This window comes from Paramormyrops kingsleyae, chromosome 10, assembly GCF_048594095.1.
Source record: "Paramormyrops kingsleyae isolate MSU_618 chromosome 10, PKINGS_0.4, whole genome shotgun sequence".
Lineage (NCBI taxonomy): Eukaryota > Metazoa > Chordata > Actinopteri > Osteoglossiformes > Mormyridae > Paramormyrops > Paramormyrops kingsleyae.
Window position 1 is genome coordinate 322365 of NC_132806.1, and position 14674 is coordinate 337038.

The 14674-nt window shown below is 40.7% G+C and overlaps 1 protein-coding gene across 3 annotated transcripts in view; it reads right to left on the bottom strand.

Annotated features, from left to right (window-relative positions):
* LOC111841890 (short transient receptor potential channel 5-like) overlaps nucleotides 1-14419 on the bottom strand; it is a 34472-nt gene extending 20053 nt beyond the window's left edge. Inside the window, exons 1-3 of one of the 3 annotated variants that reach the window (XM_023808020.2) lie at nucleotides 13693-14419; nucleotides 3444-3565; nucleotides 2090-2494 (exon numbers count right to left, since the gene is read on the bottom strand). In XM_023808020.2, coding sequence (XP_023663788.2) covers nucleotides 2090-2467 — 378 coding nt within the window. In that variant the 5' untranslated portion in view covers nucleotides 2468-2494; nucleotides 3444-3565; nucleotides 13693-14419. Of the gene's footprint in view, nucleotides 1-2089; nucleotides 2495-3238; nucleotides 3423-3443; nucleotides 3566-13692 lie in introns of those variants that run through there. The other 2 variants (XM_023808019.2, XM_023808022.2) reach the window with 2 other exon arrangements.
* Between the last annotated feature and the right edge of the window lie 255 nt (nucleotides 14420-14674).

The window sequence follows — 14674 nt, forward strand, 5'->3', positions numbered from 1 at the left end:
AGGACATGGTCAGCATAAAACCTTTGTAGACTGCGTCCTTCTAAAAATCTGTGGAATGGTTCTTGGTATGATTTGGGTGGATTCTTTACGACTCGGAAAAAGAAGGATGCGAAAGCCACATTTGAAGGAGCCTTCAAAATGGGGCAGCCTTGTCATGCCTCTGTGACGCATTTGGTCTTTGAATACAGCGTTAGAAGGATGCAACCCCTGAAATGGGGCACAGCTATTGTGAGAAATTAAGTCAAGATGTGGCACAGAATCCCAGAATTCATAGCTCATATCAAAACATCTAGTTACTATTTTACAATTTCACAGGGAAGCTGATGTCACCTGGTTTAGGACAAAATTGTTGTTTATTTTATTGAAGACTTATACCTTAAAATCTTGAGGCCTTTCAAGTGCATATTCAGTGGTTGTCAGGCTTCTGTTTTTAGAGGTTTAAATAGGTTTAACATTTTAGATTGATCACGCAGTCGGGATTAAATAGGGTTTCGTTTTGTTCAGCACATGCGATTATATGTGCAGTGGTATATGGCATTAATCACCCAAGGTGACTGATTAAAAAATATTTGTGTAGCATCCCTCCTTACAAAGCAATACCATGAAATACCCTCTCCTTTTCTTATTGCCATCTGTTCATTGAACCTTTTTGAAATCATTGAAATTCAGCATATACTTGCTTGCAAGAAGCATTTTTGTTGGAAATGAATAATCTGTACATCTTAAGTTAATTAATTAATCATTTGTTTAATCATGAAACAAATATTACAGTATGGGTCATTCTCACAAACTTGAGAATTTTTGTGAGAGTTTATTTGTGTAAAGCAACTGCCATTACCTTAACTTAATAGGTATTAAAATTATATTATGTCGCTGTGATTTGATGATTTTTTTTTAGCAAAAAGGTGGTCAAATTTCAATAAAATACAGTGGATATAAAAATGTACACATCTTGAAAATGCCAAGTTTTTGTGATGTAAAAAAATGAGACCATGGAAAATCAATTTTTCCCACCTTTAATGTGTCATTTTTCACATCACAAAAACCTGACATTTTAACTGGGGTGTGTGCACTTTTTATATCCACTGTGAAACTACATAAAGCAATAAACAATCAATTTGTATGTTAAAGTTCTGTAATTTTTTCCTCATCTCAGTAACTCATCCTCTGGATTTGATAAAATATTTGAGTTTATTTCAGAAATAAGTGGTAACTGTCATGCCCCGCTCCGTCCGATCCTAATGTGTGCCACGCCCACCTCGTTACCTCGTGTTCATCCCTAATTGTTCTCATCTGTGGCCTGTTCTGTTCACCATATCCTGTCCATATTAGTCCGTGTCTCCCACTGTTTCCCAGATCGGTCATTAATGTTGGTTTGCGTAGTGCCTGTCCTGTCCTGTTCTGCCCGTCTGTGACCATTAAATCCACGTTTATTGGACTTCACGACTCCACTTGCCTGCTTCCCCATTCACCTGCACGCAGATCATAACAGTAACAAAACTAATTAACTACCCCAGGGGCAAAATTGACAATGAAGTTGTATAAATTGAGTCTATCTAGCATTTGCATAAAATTAATGTTACAGTAATGAGCTTGTGGCAGTTATTCATACACTCCACTTTGTATTACTTCTACATTAATTATGTATAAATACTTTAAATTTTAATTATAGGTGCAATTAATAATAATCACAGAAATCTATGTGATAATTTTTTTATTATTATGATATATTTTATTATTTTATAAGAGTTAATGCAATCAGATATTATACCATTTATGTAATCTGTCATCATGGGTAACAAGCAGCTGGTTTATTTGTCTGGCTGTTTATGCAGCCTGTGATTTAGTCTCAATTAACCAGCTGAGTGTAAAGAGTCACAGTCACAGAGTACGCAACAGGTTGATTGAAACAAAATCATAGTCTGGGGATTACTTTCTGGACCTGAAATTTCCACCTCTGCTTATGCACAAGAATTTCCCCCTGGGTTCAATAAAGCTTATCTAATCCTCTGGGATTGTAAGCAGTGGGGGATTAAATGGCTTTTTGCAGTATAGTCTCTTTGTCTGATAGCTGCTGAGTTAGGCCCACCTGCTTCTCGCCACTAGGTCGGCGGTGGGACATCAGCAGCTCCACAGCTCCCACCACCTCCTTGCGGATGGCATAGAGGAGCGCATCACCCAGCCGCACACCGTGCTCCAGCAGGAGCTCCATCACCTCCAAGTTCTCATTCTCAATGGCGATGAGCAGCGCCGTGCGTCCCAGTGGGTCGGCACAGTTGATGTCGATGTCGTAGTAGAGCTCGGCCCCTCGGAGGGCCTGCTGGACGCCCACGTAGTCCCCCTTCTCCACGGCCATCAGGTAGGCCTTCTCCTCTGGCGACAGCTCCAGCTCTGCCCGCACCACCTGCAGCGGGATGCGGTCACGGTAGGGCGAAGGCTGGGCCTTCTTGTAGTACAGTTGGGCCATTGGGCTCTAGTGTGATGGATGAGCTGGCTGCAGAGAGAAGATCGGCTTAAAGTTACCTAACTAATCTTAATCTAATTGCTATTCATTTGTTTAATATAGTGTTTCCCAACCTCATCCTAAGGGACCCACAGATAGTCCACATTTTTAGCCGCTTCCAGCTGCCTAACGAGGACAGCCTGTGGGTCCCCAAGGGCTAGATTGAGAAACACTGGTTAACCTATGTGCCAACCGAAGATTATGTCCTCAAGTTAGATACTTGCTATTTTCTATGCACAGAAATGCACCATTATGTATAAATCAGAAACCCAATTGAAGAGTAAATTTCCAAAACTCACTTTATTCATGGGATACATTTTTGAGAAAGTTTCTGTGGACTTTTGGAAATTTGCTCTTCAATTAGAGCCCAGTAATTATAACTGAGGCTTGGCCCATATTGAATGTTTGCTAAAATTTTGACCAAGATTTTTTGTATGAAATGACCCCTTAATATTGTACTATGCAAAAATCAATTGAAACCTATTTTCTAACATAAATGCACATATATTTATTGACTTGTATGCAACTGTTCCAACTTTTAAAAGTGTTTCCACTGCATCTCCAAAGAAGGGTCTGTTTCTCCTTCACATTTGTATACTATATTCAAGTAACAGCAGTCGAGCAATGACAGTTTGGCCTCTCAGTCTTTGTTGTCTGCCATGTTTTTTCAAAAACAAACCTCCCACCAACAAATATGCTCTCCACCACATGGGTAACATGCATGGCTCCATTTACCTGTTTCGCAGGGAAAGAAACGAAAAGTGGCACAGTGATGAACGGCCCTAATTACATTGTTTGTTGTCTGCTTTGCTCCACAACAATGACCGTGACGATGCGTTGGCATGAGACGGGTAAGTGCATTACTTAATGCACCGGTCTCAAGTGTTTATTTTTGTCTCTCCCTCTTGCCTTAGCCATAGATGTCTCTGGAGATGCTTACTCATGACCGGCAGCAGGGGTCTCCATGGAAACACCAGGCATTGACATCACTGTGGCAGATGCTGGCGATTTCCAAATGACCCCAGCTTTTTTTTTTTTAACAAGCAGATATCCTCACTCTTTCTGAAACAAACATGCAGGAACACAGTCATTACAGGCATACATACAATGCAAAAACTCACATAATGACTCACACTGGAAGGCATTTTCAGACAACCAAGCAAAAATATAAACACCCATCCATCCATCCATTCTATCTATCACTTCTACAGTACAGGGCTCCGAGGGGGGCCTGAAGCCTATCCCAGGGAGCTCAGGGCACAAGGTATGGAACAAATAATTACAGTTTCATATGTTATTACATACTGCTTATGTAGAGATTTATACGTATGGTGCAGTAAGTAGCATTGTAAGTTCTGGAGTGGGGGGTTTGAACCCCACCGTGCTTTGTTTGTGTTGAGTGTGCATGTTCTGCCTGTACTTTGTGCTGGTTTGTGGGTTAAGGTTGTCATAGAAATGAATTGACATTCTATGCAAAGACTGACATTCTATGTCAAAGTATATGAATACAAACTTGTGTGCATGTGTGTGTGTGTGTGTGTGTGTGTGGTGACCAAAATGTGCCCAATTGTGGTCAAACCTGAAACTTCCTTACTTTTGGGGACATTTTTCACATCCCCATTTGGATAACCTCAATTTTCTAAAAGTTTGTGAATGCAATCAAAAAAGTCTGTATTTTGATTGATTACTTCTGGCTATGGTTTGGGCTGGGTAGGGGTTAAGGTTGTCATACTTAGCATCAGCATTTTTCCCATAGGAATGAATGAACGGTCCCCATAAAGATATGTATACCCAACGTGTACAGTATGTTTGTGTGTGTGTGTGTGTGCGTGTGTGTGTGTGCAGACCCGATTCAGTCCCACAAATCTATAATAATGAGGCAAAACTGCCAATTTCTGGCTGTGTCTCGGTTTCTGCCTTTGCTCTCTTCTTGCAACCCATATCTATTTTCTCTGCCTGTCAGTTACTTTTAGGCAGCATTCTGCACAATGAAGGCAGCACACATATACATAGCATGAATCTGCCAGCAATGGGAGCCTGTGGCTGCCTGATCTGTCCGCTTTACTGTAATACTAATAGACATGGCATCCTTAACGTTGATTGCCTTATCCAAAAAGCCAACCTATACATTTTCAGGCAAAATGTTTCATTATGTTAATACAAATTTTTATTGCAGATAGAGAGCCTTATTCATGGTATCACAAAATGTCTTAATACTCACTGCTATATGCACTAGAATTTCCCTCTGGGATCAATCCATTTCTACCTGAGATTTTACAAATTTTATAGCCTTCCTCATATATATTATTTCCAGAAAACTCCCATAGCCACTACAGCAAGCTTGTACATTACTATATTCAACTGTAACTACACGACTTAACTTGCAGGTGGCTTAGTTTTAAATACTGCAGGCTGAAGCAAGAACAGATCCTTCCTAGTGCCATATAGCAGTTATTTATGCTATATTACATCAATAAGACCCAGTTATATAAATCCATGTGAACAGGATGTCACTTTATATCAAAAAACAATAAAAGCTAAGTTACTAAATGTAACAAAATTAAACGATGCACACCACCTGGTATGCTTAGCTGATGATGTTACTGGCCGTTGCAGCCCTCACTCCCACACAGACACAGACACACAGACTGTTAGGCAGACTTAGACTTGCTTATAGTTGCACAGACTTGTCATTTGTTCGTACATACGTAAAGTGGCAGTGGCATAAGGCTGTCTGACTGGTACTATGTTCAGCTGTACCACCTTAAGCATGTGAAACACACACATTTGTACAAAAAGCCATCATCATTCCGGAGTTGGCTTAAAGATGATGAATCACAAAGCCGATCATGGTCACTCTACAGACAAGAAGACTGACCTTAGCTTCTGTCTTGTATGAAGGAATCATTTAACAGTTGTTCCCTCAATGTCTAATTTCTGGTTTAAATCAAATCAATAATTTAATTTTTCTGGTCATGTCAACCAGAAAACACTTTAAGCAGAGGCAAGGGCATGTGTGATGTATTTGTGTCATTTGGCAGATCAGCTGTGCAGCCAGGTTACATTACGAGAGTGTCCCATTACTTGGCACTAATTGCCTGATTTCAATAGTCTATTGGCTGATAACGTTTCACCAGCACAGAGCCACGGGATGTCATAATTTCAAAGAAAAGATGACAAAAGAATAGACAGACAAAGCCCTTTCTGGGCAGAGAGGGCTGTACATAAGATACCTCCAATGCCCCTGAGTAGTGCTCCTTCTCCTCTCTTTCCTACCATGTCCTCCTTCTCTCCTGTTGTCCTTATAACCCACTCTCCTTCTCCTCTCTTTCCTACCATGTCCTCCTTCTCTCCTGTTGTCCTTATAACCCACTCTCCTTCTCCTCTTTCCTACCATGTCTTCCCTATTTCCTTTCATCTTTATGACCTGCTTTCCTTCACCTCTCTTTCCTACCATGTCCTCCCTCTCTCCTGTTGTCCTTACAAGCCTCTCTCCTTCTCCTCTTTCCAACCATGCCCTCCCTCTCTCATGTCCTTATAATCTGCTCTCCTTCTCCTCTCTTCCATACCATGTCCTTTCTCTCTCCTGTCGTCCTTATAGCCTGCTCTCCTTCTCCTCTCTTTCCTGCCATGTCCTCCCTCTCTCCTGTTGTCTGTATAACCTGTTTTCCTTCTCCTACTTCCTGCCATGTCCTCCCTCTCTCCTGTCATCCTTATAACCTGTTCTCCTTCTCCTTCCATCTTTTCTCTCCTCTATCTCCTTTTCTCCTTATCTCATCTGCTTCCTTTCCCATTTTCTTCCTGTCCTGCCCCCCATGCTCCATCCCTCAGAATAATATAGTTTTCCTGGACTCCGAAACCCCTCCGCAAAGGCTAGAAGGGTGGGAGGAGGTGCATCCAGTGGCTATATAAGGATCTTGGAGGAGGCGGAACTCCCCTGGAGCTTCAGTGTTGCTGGGAGAAAGGAGCCAATTTACCAGTTTAAATATTTTTCTTGTCCTAATGCTACATTGCAAAATATTACCCAGTTTGAAAATGATAAAATAATCATGTTTATTCTATTGGTCTAGGTCATTAATTTTTTGGTGAACGGGAAGTGACACTTAACCGCATTACCCTTGTTGTATGCACCTGGACCAGAGGTGAAACCTATTCATGGTGCACTAAAAGAAGAATGCCTATTCCCCAGCAATAAGAGAAGCATCGAGAGATTCAAACTCTTCACTGTCTTTCAGACCGTGGATATAATTAGTACACCAGAACTTTCACAAATAGGAATCATACTCAGAGAGGGAAGCAGTTTTGAATGGCCTCCGAGGACTGGTCAGGATGAGTGCTTGCAGTACTGCAGTATTATCATCAACTTCCAGATAAATTCAGTTAATTTTTGAGGGTCCAAAAATTTTGCAGATTTGAAGTGTCATTGAAGGGAAAAGAAGGAAGAAATATGGTGATCTGTCTTGTTTTATGTGAGCATATAAAGTACAAGGCACTACCATTTATACCATCAACATGTCCTGAACAGTTTCATCTCCAATAGGTCAACCACCAACAGCTACCTACTTTCATGTGGCACCTCTGGTGTAATCACAAATACCTGCAGTTAACAGATGCCTGCTCTGTTTCGTCCAGGGCTATTCGGGGCTTTGAGTAATTAATGATGAAAAATAACGTACTAACAGGAATGCCCAGCCACTACACCAAGCCGTGGATGGGGTTACACAAAAGGCATGGGATTGAGAAAACAAACAGCAAGGGCTAGGCACACAAACAGGCAAATCACAAAGCAGAATGTGGAGTCAGACATGGGCTGTCCCATTGCATTAACACTTTTTAAAAAGGCATTTCCCAATTCCCAATTATTACACAGAAATAAGCAACACTACACCCATATTTCAGCATCACTTGCACATCATCAGTTTCTGCTTTGACTTTTTTTTTGTTTGAGCACTGATATTGGTTCTCTGGATTTTAAATCAAGCACTACATTGCAAAGCATCAAGGACTGTTAAATAAGTTGCTATTGGATGACTGATGCAATCTGTGGGAAGTATAGAATAGAATTAGGTGATCAGTGTTGACACACCACAGCACACAACAATAAAATTTGCATTTAACCCATATGTGACATCTTGACATCGCAGGGGGCAATTCAGCACCCAGGGAGCAGTATCTTGCTCAGAGTACGTCAGTGGTATCTTGCTGGTTGGGGATTCAAACCAGCAATCTTTCAATTATAAATGTGCTTCCAAAACCATTAGACCACCAGTGCCGTACACAATATGTACATGCCCCCACTATTACGTATCTCATCCACTAAGTAGTGCAATGATAAGGTAAATTGGGCATGTACATTTATCTTAAGCTGCCTCTGTAGAAGTGGAGCTATTAAGAGAGCTCATAACTGCCTACTACTGGCATAAAGAATTCCCTAAATGTAAAGACAGAATATGATCAATACATAATAATACATATAGTCATAACTTTTATGGAGAGAATTTCTAAGCACAGCCATGGGGTAGAAGGGGTCTGGTGTGGTGACCTCAGGAACACATCTTTGCTTTTTTCAGATGATTTGGCCCTGTTGCATATCCACTGGGGAAGTTTGTAGCTGAGCGTGAAATGGTGCAGATGAGGATCAGCGCCTTCAAATTGGAGACCAAGGTTCTCAATCGGAAAAGGGTGGATTGCCCCTTTCAGGCTGAGATGAGTTACTGCCTTAATCAAAAGAGTTATCTTGGGGCCCTGCATGAGTGAACGAAGAAGGGAGCAGGAGATTGACAGACGGATCAGTGCAGCATCGGAAGTAATGCGGATGCTGTACAGTTCCGTCATGGTAAAGAGGGAGCTTTTGATTTCAATTTACTAGATGATATATGTTTCTACACTCACTTGAACTTTGGGTAGTTACTGAAAGAATGAGATCATGGATACATGCGGCCAAAATGAGTTTCCTCTGCAGGGCATCTGGGCTCAGCCTTAGAGATAGGGTTAGGACCTCGGACATTTAGGGGGAGCTCAACGTGTAGACACTGCTCCTTTGCATCGACAAGAGCCCGTTGAAGTGGTTTGGGCATCTATCTAGGATGCCTCCTGGATGCATCCCTGGGGAACTGTTTCAGTTAAGTCCAACTGGGAGGAGCTCCTGGGGCAGACCCAGGACACGTGGGAGAGAGGTCTGGAGGAAATGTCTGGGAAAAGGTAGGCCTGATCATCTCTGCTCAGACTGCTGCCCCCACAACCCAGCCCTAAACAAGCACCTGACAATGGATGGATAAATATAAAAATAATAAAATTAATTGTTTCTAAGTCATTTTTTCTATGAAACCCAGCAGAGATTATTTTGTCTTTCTGCCTAATAATGCCATTTTCACATAATTTATTTTTTAATGTTCATTCCATTTAAATTCATGCAATTTACTTCTAAACATTTTTATCTTGATTTCCATGATATTTTTTCTTTCAAACTATATGTATAATTTTACTGGAGGTAAGGCAGCGTAATCCAACACTTCTCACATCTTGTGAAAAGGAACAGATTTTGCAAGCTACAGAAACAACACCCTACGCTGATTCTCCCAGAATAAGTGATGCATTGAATGAAAAATGATGGATAACCTGCAGATGGATAACCTGACTGCACTCACACTGCAGGGAACACAGCTAACAATGAAACAGCTTAAATCATCAGCTATGGGCTAGCTGACAAGCACACAGTTGGTGGGTGGGGGGGGGGGGGGGGTGCTGAGGTGGAGGACACACAGGTTTTGGGGGGTATCAGACACATTCAGCTATGCTGCCAGCTGCCCCAGAAAGTACCACATGACTCAGAAATTCATGACAGTATCATTGGCAAAAGCATCCCATGATCTCCATCTGTTGCCGAGGTGATGAAGAGAGTGTGAGCAGTATGCTTAAGCAAAGACATTCCCTGATCTTAAACTGATAGTACGAAGGACTGTTTGTGTACTTTTTACATTTTTACATATCTGTGTGGCACCTTCATGGACATGACTGCAGCTGTGTGCTGTTTGGACCACATAGCTGCTACCTTCTGTACCTTGAGCACTAATACACAGCTGGCATCCCACCCCCACTCCTCAGCTCTGCATGGTGAGCCAAGTCTTGAGTAAATCATCCTGTTGCTAACAGTCCTTATTTAACTGACTGACTAACCCAGAGAAACAAGACCAGACTGATGGCTGTGTGACAGATTACATCCTTATGCAAATATTGTGCTCTGCTGAAGTCCTGGTAGATGTAACCTAACTTTGCAAAAGATTACAGAACAACCTCTGACCTGACTGTGTTGATGGGGAGTTTATATATTTAAATTCAGGTGAATGTAAAGTTATAGCAAAAACAAAAAATATCAATTTTAAAGAAGCTTTGGGTGGAAACAGTACATAAACTGAAGCTGAAGTTCTATTATCTTGGCTCAGTTAAAGATTAAAATCACAATTAAGTTAAAAAATACATGATACAGCAACTTGACAGAGCTACACATCTCTAAATCAGTGTTTGTTTGAGCTCTTGCATGGCCTTTTAAGGCTCAGAAACCTCTGACTTTTGCATTCCACAACTTGAAGACAGTCCAGGCCAAAAAATCTACAGCAGACCAGAGAGGACGAGGGTCTCTGAAACAAATCTGAGAATTGTTCACAATGACAAGTTAGCAGTGCAGACCAAAACTACAGGACTGTTTCCATAACAACACATCTGCTTTTTTAAAAGACTGCCATTGTATCACCAACGCTATACTGTAAAAACTTTTGCCAAGATAGCAAGTGTGATTTTGTAGCTAGCTCCATATCCAGAGTAAAGGCAACAATATAACAGATAACAGATATGAAATGCAATGTATTATTATTATTATTATTATTATTATTATTATTATTACTGGGCATGGTGGCACAGTGGTTAGCACTGTTGCCTCACACCTCTGGAACCAGTATTCAAGTCTCCACGAGGGTTCCATGTGTGTAGAGTCTGCATGATCTCCCTGTGTCTTTCTGTTCCCTCTGGGTTCTCTGGTTTCCCCCCACAGTCCAAAAACATGCTGAGGCTAATTGGAGTTATCAAAAATGCCTGTGTGAGTGTGCCATGCGATGGGTTGTTCTCTGCCTTGTGCCTATAGGCTCCAGACCCCCTGTGACCCTGAATAGGACAAGTGCTTTCAGAAAATATTATTATTATTCGTAGCATGGTGGTGCAGTGGCTAGCGCTCACACCTTGAGGACACAGGATCGAGTTTCTGCCTGGGTTCCACATGAATGGAGTGTGCATGTTCTTCCCATGTTGTTGTTCAGTTTCCTCTGGGTACTCTGGTTTCCCCCATAGTCCAAAAACATGCTGAGGTTAAATGGAGTTCCCAAATTGTGTGAATGCGTCCTGCGATGATTTGACACCCCATCATGGGTTATTACCTGTCTTGCAGCCATAGGCTCGGGACCTCCTGTGACCCATCAAGATAAGCGGTTACATAAAATGGATGGATTATTTATTATTATACTTGTAGTAAAGTTGAGTGCAGTTCACCATCTGTATTTCTTCAGCTTGCCCAACAGGGTGAAGTTGACATTTAATTAACAATTACTTAATGTGGGAAAACAAAATGTCGGTACCTTAACAGAATACTAGCCAATTTAGCATCAACAGTCTTACAACATAATTTATTCTCCTAATTTATTTTCTTATTTGCTAAAGCTGCTTATTCATTGCGTAATACCTCTCTGTGAATGTTTGGCTTTGCACTGAGGTGACAGGAACTGACAGAGTTCTGTTGGACCATCCCACTCAGGTCATTGGCATGGTAGGAGTTAAATCTATACATTCCAAAACAGATGGGTCTCTGAAGAAAATGCTCAGGTTCTTTTTAACTTGTTACCTTTGTCTGGCAGCAGCATGTCTGTGGATTATATACTGTTATGTACACACAGTGTTGTGGTAATAAACTTATGCTGTGCTCTACATGTGCGCATTCATATTCTACTCTCCACTCACACTGTAATGTTTAATTATACACTTACACTTTACTGTGCATGTACACATCCACATCATACTTTTTTAAGTATGCGTTCACATTGCTGGTACACACTGTGCTATGTAAGTACTCAACAATGCAAGGTACATACTCCCACTGAACTGTGTATGTATACCTGCATATTGTACACTGGCCGTATACACTCACAGTGTACTGTGTAAGCATTCCCACTGTAAAACCTGCATTATAAGGCAATGCACTCTCATCTGTAACTCTACAGATCAGATGTTTGTGCCTCTGTCCAGAAAGTTTCTGTTTCAAATCCCATGGCTGACAGAGTAAGCATATCATTTTCGGGCGCTAAAATTGCTTCAGGAGATTTGGAAAAATGGCTGATCTGTATGTATGTATGTCTGCAGGTACAGGTTTCCCCTGATATCCAAAATTACACCATTCCTTTGAAATGTTTCGTAAGCTGGAATGGCATAAAGTAAAGAAGCAATTACCATTATTTTTGAGCTTTCCCAGATGCAAAAAATAACCTACCAAATCATACCAAATAACACATAAAACCTAAAATAACTTTAAAATACAGTAAAAGCAGGAATCACATGATAAATACACACCCTTTCAAAGTAGAAATAATGCATGTACAGTGTAGTTTAGCTAACCGAAAATAATCCAAAAAGGATTTTGAGATAAAGCACAGATACAATTAAAAGCTATGGCAGCTTGATGCTGAGATGCTGAGTGTACCTCCCAGGGAAGGAGCTTGGTGGTGTCACTTGGGGTTTGCACTGCCTCTATAACGGCTTGCTGAAAAACAAATACTATACATTATTTTCGTTTTTCACCTTTTTTCGTAAAAGTGAAAATCCTTTTTGGATTTCTTACAGTTAGCAAAAGATAGGTGGTCCTACAAATGTAAGTTTTTCATATGAAAGCAAAGTGGCGTAAAGCGAACATCCATAAAGCAGGGGATACCCAGAGGTATGTATGTAGGAATGTAAGCTGTTTGCTAAAAAACATGAGGCGGTAAGAAGATCGATCAAACGATCTATCTGTCAATCTTTCCATTGAAAGGACTTCTCCCATCCAAAACACCTTGTCATGAGTTTAGCATGTTTTTTATCTCTGTATTACAGTTTGAGATAGCCATGGGTTTGATTTGACCTATTTTAATATTTTGTCTGATCAGATCTGTGGTTTTCTCTTCAAAGTTTCAACTGTCATGAATCATTTAATGTAATTTTTAGTCATTGAAAAATATTTGCGGATTAATTTTACTGTCAATAACTATTTACACTTTGTTTATGATGTTATTTTAGCAGAATAATTATATTAAACAATTCAATCATATGTTGTGAAATTGAAAGGTCTTATAGTTTGACTGCACATACACAGAAGCAGATGGTCCTGTGTGTCCTCATGTAGCTTGCAAAAGCAGAACTTTACAAATACAGGATTTAGATTGGTCTATCTTGAAGGCGTTGCTCATTTTGCAGCTGGGTTACAATACTGACCCTTTTGAATGATGAGGAGAGTAGCACATTTAATATGAGACACAGTTTTAATAAAGGAAAATGTCTGCTTTTGGAAAGCTGAGCTTTGGTAACAAAATGAGTTTAGACTAACAACTGTACTGACCACTTAAAGATAAGTAGAGAATATGAAACCATGCAACAAACCATGCTAAAACAGCACCACAGAACATTATAATCACCTTGGGAAAACATGGTATTAATTATTACAAATTAATGCCCATACCCATTGCCCCTGCCACACAAATCTCTTTTTATCTGATGGATCTGAATTACAGAATGTAATCGGTGAAATCTCCAATAACAGGCAAGTGATTTGTTTAGAAGAATTACAAGGACACAACCCAAAATACTGAGTCTAACTTATTTTTTAAATTAAAGTAGATATTAAATTTAATCTTTTCAAGTATTTACATAAAGTCTCTTTATCAAAGTAATCAGTTGTCTGTTTAAATGGAAACATTCTTTTGAATCCATGTCCCAGCTTACTCATTAAAAAATAAGTGCTGCATCTTTAAACCATTGTTTATATGCACTGTAGACCAATGAATTATGGTTGATTATTCATACCATTCTCAAAACAGAGTACATTCTTATGTTCCCAGTAGGCATTTTTCTGAGTGAATTTTGCAGTAGGGAGTGAGTTAAGGGGAAATTTCACTTACCTGACTTAGCTGTTGCACTGCCTATATTAGCATTTAATTAGAGGGCTAGACAGGATGCTATGGTGTGGATTCTGTATTCCTTCGGTGGTCGGAGCTCAGCAATCAGACGATTTTCATAATGCTAGACCCACTGAACTTCAGCTTGGCCCTTTGGTAGAAACAGGAAATCAGAGGAGCAAGAGGTAGGAGAACAGCATAAGAACTTTGGACCTAGAGCTCCAGTGGTAAGGAGTACCAACACTATGCCCGTTCAATACGTGCTTATTTTGTAGAACTGCTCTTCTCAGAATTGTTCTTCAAAAAAAATTAAAAATGCCATTGCCAAACTTTATGTTTACCCAGAATTTGAGGTCTTGATGACATTCACTGTCACAGCAAGAAGCCAAAAAGCACTGTATAATTAGAGAACATTTTGGGGGGTGGAGAATGGCTGTTCAGTAATAGATCCTGAGAGAGAGCGAGCTCCCCTTGACTGGAGTGAATGTGGCAAATACTTGAAAGTTTTCAGTATGTAGAACAATTCAAAGATATGTGGAAAGGTTCCAGTCTTGTGCTGCTGCTTCCTAGGTTCGGTGGATGGCTTGTACCGTGCTGTTCAGGTCTGACAGCTACTGCCGGTGTTGAGGGTTCCGCCATGAACTTGCCGTGGTTGTCATGGCATCGAACCGAACAGTGGTTGCCGTGGCGCCGGAGCTGCGCCGCCTCCACCGGCTGGTCGCTTTCTCACAGCGCCGGACTCTTGCTGTGGCTAAGCATTGTTGTCTGATCGACACCTTCCCATCTGCCAAACTCCTCCCCTCTCTCCTCCTTTGCATCCTCACGTACTCTTTTTATTTCTTTCAGTTTTCAGTTCAGATCGTGTATTGGGTGCTGTGCTGTGCTTTGCCTGAACACATTCTCTTATCAATTAAAAAGTACCTCAGCAAGTAATATAAGTAAGATAGCGATTAAAAGTTATTTTCTGTAAAGTCCACTGTTCGAA